This window comes from Mustela nivalis, assembly GCF_964662115.1.
Source record: "Mustela nivalis genome assembly, chromosome: 14".
Lineage (NCBI taxonomy): Eukaryota > Metazoa > Chordata > Mammalia > Carnivora > Mustelidae > Mustela > Mustela nivalis.
This window is the reverse complement of record NC_139033.1, coordinates 42,653,910-42,666,275: the sequence shown is the minus strand read 5'-3', so window position 1 is coordinate 42,666,275 and position 12,366 is coordinate 42,653,910. Positions and strand designations below refer to the sequence as shown.

Below are 12,366 nucleotides of genomic sequence, written 5' to 3'. Positions count from 1 at the left end.
TCCCAGGCAGACTCCCCTCTGAGCAGGGAGCCTAATGGGGGGCTCAATCTTAAAACCCCGAGATCATGATCTGAGCTGAAACCAAAAATCAGATGCTCAACCGACTGAGCCCCCAGGTGCCCCGCACAGCAGACTACTTCTTGTAACCCGTGTTGTTCTCCCTCTCATGCATGTGCTATTTCTGTCTTGCTACTGTTCCTCTCTATCTTGATCTCATTTTTCAGGAGTACATCTTTTGAAGAAATGTTTTCATTAAGCATGGATGAAAACCTCCTGAGTTTTTACATATCTTAAAAATGTCTTTATTTTGTCTTCTCACTTGATAGTTTGGTGGGGTAGAGGTTTGTAGATTGAAAGCCCATTCCCTCAGATCTTTGAAAATATTTCTCCACTTTTAGTGTTGCTGTGAGAAATCTGATGTCATTGAGATTCTCATTTCTTTATCCATACTAGCTTTTTCTCTCTAAAAATACTTGAAATTTTATCTTTATCTTTAGATTTCTGAGGGTTACTGGGATGCATCCACGTTTGGGCTTATTTCCATTTATTATGCCTATCTGTGTGGGGGCCAGGTCACTATATATTCTTTTTCCAAATGATTTTTTTAACTTTTTTTTTCTTTCTTATTTCCTTCCTTCCATTATTTGTTTTTCTCTTACGGAACTTATATTAGACCATGGTCAAATACTTCTGTTGTCCTTGACTTGTAATTTTTATTTTACATTTTCAACTCTGCCTTTTTAAATTCTGTAATGTGGGGGAGTTCTGTTCATGTAACTCTTGATTTCAGGGCTGTGAATTCAAGCCGCATGTGTGGGTGTGGAGCCTACTTTAAATAAAACCTAAAACAACAACAAAAAATGTCTTTTTTTTTTTTTAATTATAAAAATTTTCAAACATACACAAAAGCAGAGAAAAGAATGAAGGCCCATGTTCCTGTCTCCCGCATTTCAGCAGTTACTAACATGTAACCCTACCCATTCCTTCCTCACTGCGTTATTTTAAAGCAAATCAGAGCGATCATATAATTTCATTCATAACTACTACAGTATGTATCTCTTAAAAAGTAATTTTTTTTACTGTTGATAGAAATTTTTTTTAATTTTATTTTTTCAGTAATTTTTTTTTTTAAAGATTTTATTTATTTATTTATTTGACAGAGAGAAATGACAAGTAGGCAGAGAGGCAGGCAGAGAGAGAGAGAGGAGGAAGCAGGCTCCCTGCTGAGCAGAGAGCCGGACACGGGACTCGATCCCAGGACCCTGAGATCATGACCTGAGCCGAAGGCAGCGGCTTAACCACTGAGCCACCCAGGCGCCCCCAGTAATTTTTTTAATTAAATGTAAAACTCGTATCATACCACATAAAATGAACATTTGTTTGATATCACATATCATCAGTTCAGTAGGCTCAAATATTTTTTTTTTATTCCCAATACCTTTATCTTATCCTAAAATTACTCTTTTTTTAATAGCCACTTTTTTTTTTTAAGGTTGCAGGATCTTTTTGAATTTCTTCTGAGAACTTAGATTCTTTTAAATATTTCTTCCTTTTTGCTGTTCATTTTCTATAAATTTCTGGTGATCCTTAATTGTTCATTCATTTTAATGAAAGACTGTTGGATTTGACCTGAATTTCCTTTGTCTTCTTGTGGGCCTCTTCCTGAGGAGCTGACAGTAGGTGCTACGATTTCATGACAGGTAGATTTTTAGAGTACATAGGTTAGCATCAATCAAGCGCATTTTAACTGTTGTCAAAGTAAAGACGACTTCTAGCCTGTGAATACCCCAGTGCTTTTGTGTGTGAATTTTCCTCCTGTGTAGCTGTTTCATATCTAGAATTGTACCATGCTTGGCTCTTGAGACCTAGTGTCTGTAATAGAAACTCTCTCATCACCAATGATCTCTTTCTAGAACTTGATAATGTTCAGAATCCATCCATCCATTCTATCCAGCAGTATTCCTGTGGCATAAAGGCATAAGAGTATGGAAAAGAATACTTTTCTGCTCATTTTAACAGTCATCTTCTGTATCTTATTTGACTAACAAGGAATTTGGCAATCGATTATTTTTATACAACACCACAAAATCCTAACTTTATTATTAACCATTACCAGCACTATAAATACAGATGTAAAAATGACTTGGTAGTAGAGGTAAAAATGGACTTTAAAGCAGGTGACCAAAGTCTGTTGATTAAAAAAAGGTAAGGCTCTGATAATGTTTGAATTACCTGGTCCAGCAGTTATAACTGGATGAAGTAACAACAAAAGTAAAATCTTAACAGGGTCACAAGGCTAATAAGATACTGACTAATAAAATACTCGGGAATTCTGGATCAAGAGTAGGGGGAGAACTTGAGCTTCAAAAACCAGTATGTGAAGGCTTTTCGCCATGAAGTGTTTTCTCATCAGCAAGAGGGGGCTGAGCAGTCCAACAACAGTGCTTTTGGTGGAAGGAGGACAAGTGTCAGAGTCTGGCATCTGCCAAGAGTGGGATTCTTTGTGAACCTCTCGTGCTGTAGCCCTAAAGGCTGTACCGTGGAATATGGGTCTAGTTTGCACTGTCGTGTGGATAATCTAGAAAACCTCAAGCCTTTGTTCTGGCTTACCAGCATCCACAAGTGACTGGCAGAAGCAAACAGAAATCTTCTACGGAACAAGATAAACACTATCCTTTTCTTCAGGTTACTTCCACAAATTTTGAAATAAACCTCCAGTTAAAAAATTAAAGATAAAGACACACGTACAGAGACAAGACAGCAGAAGCCAAAAGTATCAGAAACAACAGGAAAACTGGAATTCTGGCTATCAAACAGGTGCTGTGAAACAAATATGCTTGTTGTGTTTATGGAGATAAAAGCCAAGCTTGAAAGATTCAGCCAAGTAACACTAAATTGTAGAATTGAAAAATAAAATAAATTTAAGAATTCAGTGAATGAGGCTTATGGCAGATTAGACTAAAGAGAATTAAACTGTAAAGTCAGAAGAAATGATCAAGAGACCAAAAAAAAGAAAAATACAGAAAAACAGATATATACCTTTAATTGATATACTTTATTATATGGTCCCAGAAGATGAACCTGAGAATGAAGCAGAGGCAATATTTGTGTCTCGATGGCTGAGAATGTCTTAGAACCTGAAGGATGAAGTCAGTACTCAATATTGACATGAAACCAGTGAAACCTCTGTGGGATAAATAAAAGGCCACATCTAGGAACATTGTTGTGAGCCTTCAGCAAACAATAACAAAGAGAAGACTATGAATGCAGGCAGAGCAAAAGGATTTCCTTGAAAGGAGCAACTATAACAGTTTATCAGTTAAGCAGATTGAAACTGTTAAAGGGACATGCATTGTCTGGCAGGAGAGTACATTAGAGATTGCCATGGAGTTTTCATAGGGTGCAGGTTATAAATTTTAGGATAATCATTAGAAGGCTAGAAGAACTTCCCAACTATGGTTAGAGACTGTTAAGGGAGGAAATGAAATGATTTAAAAAAAAAAAAAAATTCGACAGTCAAGAATGAAGAGGAAAGGAAGGAACATGGAATAGACAAGACAAATATAAGAGGACAATAGATTTTGCTCCAATCATTTAAGCGACTATATTAACTATAGACAGAACAAATAAATGCTCTACTTTCTGAAATGTATCTATTATCTAGAGGCTAGATTAAAATAAGGAATCTATTAACCATCTGTTTTTCTTCTCATCCTTGATTAATTGGATAACTGTAGTGCCCCACCTGGCCAAGGACTATTGGGATACTCTTTGAATACTGTAAAACAGAATTTCTAGACTGGAAGACACCAGACAGAGTTAAGGAAGGAGGTGTCAGAAAGTAGGGTCATTGTCACCACAGTGATGTTCAGAGTGGGCAAGCCCCATCCTCGTCCTCATGGCTACCAATCATTCTTTTGGTTCCTAACCCTTACATATGAAAAAACACTCAAATGTTACTCGTTAACTAAGGAAATTTCTTATATAAACAATTTATCTCATGAGAGACTAAAATAGACAGGAAATAAAAAAGTTGTTTAGGAAGAAGCAGGGATTGATTAGGTGGGGAAAAGGAAAGATTAAAAATTATCAGTAACCACATGGAGATGAAAATAATATGTTCTAGAAACAGGACAGAATTTTTTTTTTTAATTAGAAAACAAAAATGAGCTCTTGAAAACGAAAAGTTTGATAGCAGAAGGATTAAAAAAAAAGCTGAGGAAATCACCTAAAAAACAAGCAGAGAACAAGGGATGGAAAACAAAAGAAGAAAATTAGAAGACTAGTCCAGAAAGTACAATATCAGAAAAAAGAACTGGAGAGAGAATAGGTAAGTGGAAGGAAGAATATTATCGAAGATTTCATGAACATTTCCCCAAACTGAAAGACCCAAGTTTCTAGATAGGAAGGGGCTCCCACTGAGTGCCGTATGTGATATGATATGTGAAAGTCATGCACCTCAAAGCCCATCCCTGGGAAACTGCAGAACATTCGGGACGAGAAAAGTTCCTAATATTTCCAGAAATGCAGTAAAAAGATAATCACCAAAAAGGATCTGGAATCAAATTGGCACTGGTTTCTCACCAACAGTGCCAACAGCTAAAAGGTATTGAAGTCATGACTCACAATTTTGAAGGGAAATTATTTCCAAACTAGAATTCTAAACCCAAACAAACTATCAAAAATAAGTGGACAGTAGTTTAAAAAAAAAAAAATGGGGGGGGAGGGGCATCTTTGGAAAACATGTCTGACCAAAAAGAGGGAGTAACAAAAAACTAGGAAAAAGTGGGATTTAGGACGTGAACTCAGAAAGAAAGAAAGGGAATCCCTATGAAGATAAGGGATTTTGCAGGATGACTGCTCCAGATCTGGGACGGACAGCAGGATCTGGGTGGAAAGCAGATGGTCGCAGCGGCAGAGGATTCTTCTAGAAGATGAAGGAAGAGAGTACATGAGGTGACTGAGTTACTGGATGATTCAGGCAAACGAATGACTGTTCCAATGTGAAATAATTTTAAGTACTGAAAAAGTAAGATAAGGAGAATAGGACAGTAACTTCAGGGAAAACCAGAAGTTTTGCAGAAGAGGAGAAATAATCACGACACGACGACACGGTGTTAATAATGGCTCTGCTGGAAGTAACACTCATGAAGTCAGAATAATATAAACATTGACTACTGATTGACTCAACCAAAATGGTGCCCTAACCATACCGGCAAAAGGGACAAGGCTGGAAATGGGAAGGAAAGCCAAGTACTTAATTCCTACAGGAAGGAGTGGGTGATATTTAAAACTCAGAATTCAGTCAGGAGAAATACAAGCCAGCTGTTTGAGAGAAAGAAATATAAAAATAATCAGCTAAAAGAATTGAATGTAGCTGCCTTTATAGGGCAAGAAGTGGCAGGGTTAGAGGTGGGCTGATGTTTCTTATAGCAAGTTTCTTGTAGCAAGTGTTGATGAATTGTATGCATTGTTATTTTGCTAATTGTAAAAAACTAAATTGAGAAAAGCCATTTGATATTTCTCAAGTTATTCTAGGAGGTAAAAATTCTAACAGTTAACAACGATCATTTGATTGTAACTCTCAGGTTTCTGTTTTCTCTTGGCTGCTAATTTGGGGGGGGGCGGCCATCTGGGGCTAGCTGTCACCATTAACTTGCTTCAAGTCTGGAATTTGGTTCCTTTCGTAATTTGAAAAGTGATCTTACTAAATAAACTATTTAAAATGTTTTTTAGGCGTGGCTTTAGCTGTTATTCTCTGTAACACCCGGCATATCAGTGATCATGTTTTCCTAGAAGCTGCAAAGGTAAATGTTTTAAATATTGTTTGGCTCTTTTATTAGTATGAATTATAAAGATGAATGGATCTTAATTAAAAGCAGAGAAAGAAAATGGGTTAAATCTGCCTTATGAATGGAAAGGAAGTTATTCATCTGTTGCTTTTTTGATTTGGCTCTCTACTTTTGCATAAGATTAATTTTATATCATGATTTTTCAAATGTTTGAATGTTAAGCTATGAATCCTTTCATATTTATAACACATACTGTACCTGTTGTGTATCTGTATCTGAAGGTACTATATTGTGACGGCATAGATAAAATGTAACACCTTCATTTTTTAATGGACAAATACTGGTTTATTTGGAGTGCGCTGGTCTGTTAGAGTGCCAAACTGTAATATGAGTTTTGAAGAACTCAAATTAATACAGATTTTCATGCTTATTTTCATAGTAACTAATGTAATTATGCCACACTGTGTATGTGTTAAGTAGAATATGTCAATAAACCTTTCAATCTGGTTATTTCTTATTTAGTGGTGAAGAGTTTTAATCTCTGCGGTGCATATTCCTGCTAAAAATAAGAAGAATTATCTTGCCTATATTATTTTCTGCTCCCCAAACTCCTTTTCCATTTTATTAGGTCCTTATTCTGTGTTACTTAAAAATAAAATGCTGTTTTTCTCTTCAGGCTCTGACAAATCAGCTGACAGATAAAGAGCTAGCTCAAGGGAGACTTTACCCACCACTTGCTAACATTCAGGAAGTTTCTATTAACATTGCTATTAAAGTAAGTATTAATGTATACCTCTTCACATAGATTTTCATGATGTTTTCTTTTTTTTTCTTTTAAGATTTTATTTATTTATTTGACAGAGATCACATGTAGGTAGAGAGGCAGGCAGAGAGAGAGGAAGGGAAGCAGGCTCCCTGCTGAGCAGAGAGCCCAACGTGGGGCTAGATCCCAGGACCCTGGGAACACGACCTACACTGAAGGCAGAGGCTCTAACCCACCAAGCCATCCAGGTGCCCCTTAATGATGTTTTCTTAAGTAGCACAAGTTTATTAGAGAAAATTTTGAAACATTTCAAGGGTGCAAAGAAGAAACTTTAAATCACACATTTTCTTACTACCAGAATATAAACCCACGTTATATTTTTTTAAAGATTTATTTATTTGAGAGAGAAAAAGAGCAGGAGGAGGGAGAGAATCTCAGCCAGACTCCCCTGCTAAGCAGGGAGGCTGAGGTAGGGCTAGATCCCAGGACTCTGAGATCATGACCTGAGCGAAAGGCAGAGGCTTAACCCACTGAGCCACCCAGGCGCCCCTGGGGACACCCATGTACCTTTAAAATTATTGTGGTATGGGGGCACCTGGCTGGCTCAGTCAGAAAGTGCAATTTGATCTGGGAGTTATGAGTTGGGTATAAAGATTCTCAAAAGTAAAATCTTACATAATAATTATTGTGGTATATATAATGTATATTATTTGATACTATGTTTCCCATTACTATGGTTTTTCAGTATTTTCTTATCTGTTCAAACTATGTATTGTTTTGGAGGAATTTTTCTATCAATTTTTTGAATTCAAAGAAAACCCTGCATCTATGAATGAAGCTATCAGACTTATAAATTAAATTAGTGAAAATGAGTCTTTGGTACTCGCTCTTCCCTCCCTAGCTACCTCTTCCCAATCAGCTGTCTGTTTTTTTTTTTCTTAAGTCTTTTAATATAATTTTTTTGTTTTCTTCCTTAAACATGGTATGTTACTTATACTTATTTTCCTAGATTTTAAAATTTTTGTTCTTTTAAATAAGTGAAGATTTTTCTTTCCATATCCTCGCTTATCATTTCTGGCATATAGGGAAGGTATTAATTTTTGTGAATTTACTTGGTAACTAATTTGTTGAGTAATCTTAACTCTTTAAATTACCTCTTTGGGAATTTTGAGTTTTAAATCATTTGCAAGTAATTTTTTTCTTCATTTTTTTTTAAAGATTTTATTTATTTTATTTATTTGTCAGAAAGAGAGAGTGAGAGCGAGCACAGGCAGACAGAGTGGCAGGCAGAGTCAGAGGGAGAAGCAGGCTCCCTGCAGAGCAAGGAGCCCGATGTGGGACTCGATCTCGGGACGCTGGGATCATGACCTGAGGCGAAGGCAGCTGCTTAACTAACAGAGCCACCCAGGTGTCCCTTTTTCTTCATTTTTTATGTATTACTTTTTTTCCCCCTTAAGACCAGTTTTAAGCAACTTAGTAGATAAGGGCATCTTTGTATTTTAATACTAAATGTGATACTAGCTTTTGGCTGAAATAAATATTCTTTTATCTTTTTAAAGAAATAATCTTCATCCTAGTTTACTAAGATTTTCTTAGTAAACATCAGGATTAGATTTAGAATTTATTAATAATATTTTCAACTGTATACTGATGATTGTAAAATTTTTACTCCTCTGACTATGTTATTTGATTATTTTAACACTCATAAACTAAAGATTGGAAATTAGAGGGTGATGTGTTTAAGAAATAACAGCCAGAGGTGCCTACGTGGCTCAGTCATTTGAGCATCCAAGACTCTTAATTTCAGCTCAAGTCATGAGATCAAGCTCCACATCAGAATCCACACTTGATGAGGCGTCTGCTTGAGATCTCTCCCTCTGTCCCTCCCCCTACGCATGCATGCTCTCACGTGCTCTCCCTCTCACTCACATAAATAATCTTTAAAAATATTCTTTTAAAAAAAAATAAAGAACAGCCAATCCAGGGGCACCTGCCTGGCTCAGTCAATGGAGGATGTGACGACTCTTCTTGGAGTAACGAGTTCAAGCCCCATGATGAGTGTAGAGATTACTTTAGTTTTAAGTTTTGGCTTCAAAATTGGTTTTGTTTTTGTTTTTGTTTTTTTTTAAAGATTTTATTTATTTATTTGACAGAGAAACAGGGAGAGCAGAAACATGAGCAGGGGGAGTGGAAGAGGGAAAGCAGGCTTCCTGCCGAGGAAGGAGCCTGATGTGGGGCTCAATTCCAGGACCCTGGGAGCCGAAGGCAGGCACTCAATGACTGAGCCACCCATGTGCCCCAAAGTTGGTTTTTCGATTATGGGCTATACTAAGCTATTAAACGTAAATGGATTCCTCCTTGTGCATGGTTGGTGGGAATATAAATTAGTGCAGCCATTATGGAAAGCTGTATGGCTGTTCCTCAAAACCCAAAAATTAGAACTACCACATAATCCAGTAACCCCATTTCTGGGTATATATCCAAAAGAAATTAAATCATAATCTTGAAGAGCACTCCCATGTTCACTACAGCATTATCCATAATAGCCAAGACACAGAAACAAATCAAAGTCCATCAACACTCAAAGTGGCATATATACACAAATACATGTACATACACACACACTAATATTATTCAGCCTTAAAAAAGAAGGAACTAGAGGAAAAGGGGAAATGCTGATCAAAGGGTGCAACTTTCTATAATAAGTTGATTAAGTTCTAGAAATCTCAATGTACAGCATGGTTTAATGAAATTTGCTAACAGAGTAGATCTTAAATACTCTTGCCACACACACAAGAAGTAAGTATGTGCAGTGATGAAGAGGCCAATTGGCTTGGTTGGGGGAATTATTTCACAGTGTACACATACATCAGAACATCTCATTGTATTCCGTAAGTACAGGATTATTTGTCAATCTTATCTCAGTAAAGTTGAAAAAAAATTAAAAATAAATAACATCTTAAAAAATAAATAACAGCCAGTCCACTTGAGCTGGACTAAAGTATGAATAGGAAAAGGCACAAGAGAGGATTTGCAAGTTTTCTTGAGGCCAGCTTATCCAGATACACAAATGCCAGGCTAAGGAGTCTAAATACCTTACTGTTGCAAAACAGCCAAGAATTTTAGAGCCCAAGAACTAGGATGAACAGTGCTCGGTTTTGGAATTTATAGAATGATACTATATTTGGGACGTATTTTGGAACTTATCAGTCACATTACCAGTGTGTCAAGCTGAAAGGTCATGTGAAAGAGAGACCTGTGCTTATGGGCTGGTACAGGAGAGTAGCCCCAGGTTGATGCCTCTTCTCCCTTCCCCAGGGTAGAGAATTTGCTCCTTTATTGTCTTAAGACTTGCCTTTTTAAGAGCAAGGGATCAGGAGACTAGCAGTGCTTTGTTTCTGTCCCTCACCCCATCCCACGGCCACTGAGCATCTCCGATCTCTCTTGCTTTGCCTCAGCCTTTTCTGTGGGTACAAATATGTTTCTTATAATAGGCTAGAAAATAATTGAATTACATGTTCATCACAAAATACAGTAAGGTTGAGCCCCTGGAATGGAGTGCTATTTTTAATGACTTTCATTTCTTTGTTAAATTTTTTTCTTAGAAAGCTGAAATAAACTTGAATAGTGGTCACCGTTTAAATGGGAATTAGAGTAGGAGGAGAAAGACAAAATTGAAATTTTTTAATCATGTTTTATAATATTTTTTAAGTTAAAATGAAACCATAACTTGAGAATTTACTATATAGTAAACACTGTGCTATCCTGTGAGGAAACTTTTCCTACTACCTCATTTCACCTCAAAACTCAGAGAGGGCTTATCCTCATCACCAGTCATGGTGTGTGGCTTGGTTACAAATATCAGAAATCCATTCAAGCCAAATGAGATGGGAAGTAATCTGGCTTCACTGTGTAGGGCCTGGGATCTGTAGTCTGAAAGCTTTAGGTTTGAGACACAGCTCTCATTTAACTACCTTGGGCAAGTTACTTACTTGTAACTTGTTACTTACTATTATTACTTACTTATTCCTCATACTTTAGCGTCCTCATACGTAAAATGAGGATAATACTACCAATACTTAACCTCATAGGATTGTTGTGAAGAGTAAATAAGCTGTACATGTAAAGCACATGGAACATGCCTGGCACTCCATGATGGTGGTGGTGAGTTGCCATGTGTAGGTCCCGGCTCTCACTTTACTTGACCTTAGAGTTCTTGTGTCCAACACCTGATTTATAGTAATCTCTCTGTCTCTTAATCTGAATTCTAGAGCACAAACACCTGGCTCGTATTTAGGTTAGGTTTTCACCCCAGTCCAGTCAGCTATGGACAGGACGCAGACTCTTACATGCTGTTTGAAAGTGGGGGAAGGGAAGCCTTGGTGGCTCAGTGAGTTAAAGCCTCTGCCTTTGGCTCAGGTCATGATCCCAGGGTCCTGGGATCGAGCCCTGCATCAGGCTCTCTGCTCTGCGGGGAGCCTGCTTCCTCTGTCTCTCTGCCTGCCTCTCTGCCTACTTGTGATCTCTGTCTGTCAAATAAATAAATAAAATGTTAAAAAAAGAAAAGAAAAGAAAGTGGGAGAAGGACAGGGGCTAGGCGGGTCACCCAGGTAGGACTGCCTGACTGACACAAAGCAGAGCTTAAAATTGTTTGTTAGCTTGAAGTATTAAGGAAATGTCTATAATGGGCGGGGGGGTAACTTTAAAACACACATTGAGATGGCAGATTATTTTTATTTCATCTTTCAAGTTTTTAATAGCTTCCAAATGTTTTGAAATGAGTCAAAGTAATGTTATTTTTTTTTTATTTTGAAGAAAGAAAAACATCATACATTCGTTCCACTGTGTTTTAATAGTACTTTTTCTCTCCGGTTACTATCAGACTCTACACAGCAATCTTATTTATTTTTCAGGTCACAGAATACCTGTACGCTAACAAAATGGCCTTCCGATACCCAGAACCTGAAGACAAGGCCAAATACATTAGAGAAAGAATCTGGCGAAGTGAATACGATTCCCTGCTGCCAGATGTCTACGACTGGCCAGAATCCCCACTAAGCCCTCCCTTGATAACGGAAGAGAAGCACACCCACTGAAAAATACTTTCAATGCTTCAGGGAACACCCCTTATTTTTTTTTTCCAGAGAAAAAGAGATAATCTCAAATGTATGAGTTTTTTCATGTGTTTTATTCTCCCCCACTGCTTTGCTTGACTTTTTATTTTTTTCCATGAATCTGTACTTCCTTAGAGGATCAACATGTTGGCTACAATTGTGAATGCCCACCAGCACCCTGCAGTCAAAATAACCATGATGCTTTTCTTCTGATTCTAGCTCATAGCACATCAAAGAGATGTCACAGATGTATTTGTAAATGTCTTCACTTGTGCTATTGTTCATGCTTGCCAGAGTATTTGCTATTTACTATTAATAGTAATCATCTTCTCTCCCCAGCTCTTTTAGGGCTACTAAGAAATTTTACTTCTGTGGATATGAGTATAGAGTTTTAAGAAGCCAAATTTAACCAGATTATAAGGACAAACTGTCAGTGTCTAAAAGTTCTCTTATTTCAGCCTTATTTTATCTTCATGCTCTGAAATTCCTTTCCAGCTGATAAATCTAGAGAAATGTGAAAAATCTACCCTGTTATTTATTTTCTGGACCTAAATTGAGGCCCAACTATAACATCAGGAGAGAGAAATGGGAAGTACCGCTGTCTTTAGAGAGATAAACAAAATAGTCATTGTTTCAACAGTGTATAAAAATCATAGTGTAACTTTTTTATTTAATAAAGGTATTATCTTAAATTTAA

General features: G+C 37.1%; 1 protein-coding gene across 1 annotated transcript in view; it reads left to right on the top strand.

Moving 5' to 3' along the window:
• ME2 (malic enzyme 2) overlaps positions 1-12,366 on the top strand; it is a 57,367-nt gene extending 45,001 nt beyond the window's left edge. The window contains exons 14-16 of the mRNA XM_082699429.1: positions 5,737-5,807; positions 6,469-6,567; positions 11,469-12,366. Coding sequence (XP_082555555.1) covers positions 5,737-5,807; positions 6,469-6,567; positions 11,469-11,651 — 353 coding nt within the window. The 3' untranslated portion in view covers positions 11,652-12,366. The remainder of the gene's footprint in view (positions 1-5,736; positions 5,808-6,468; positions 6,568-11,468) is intronic.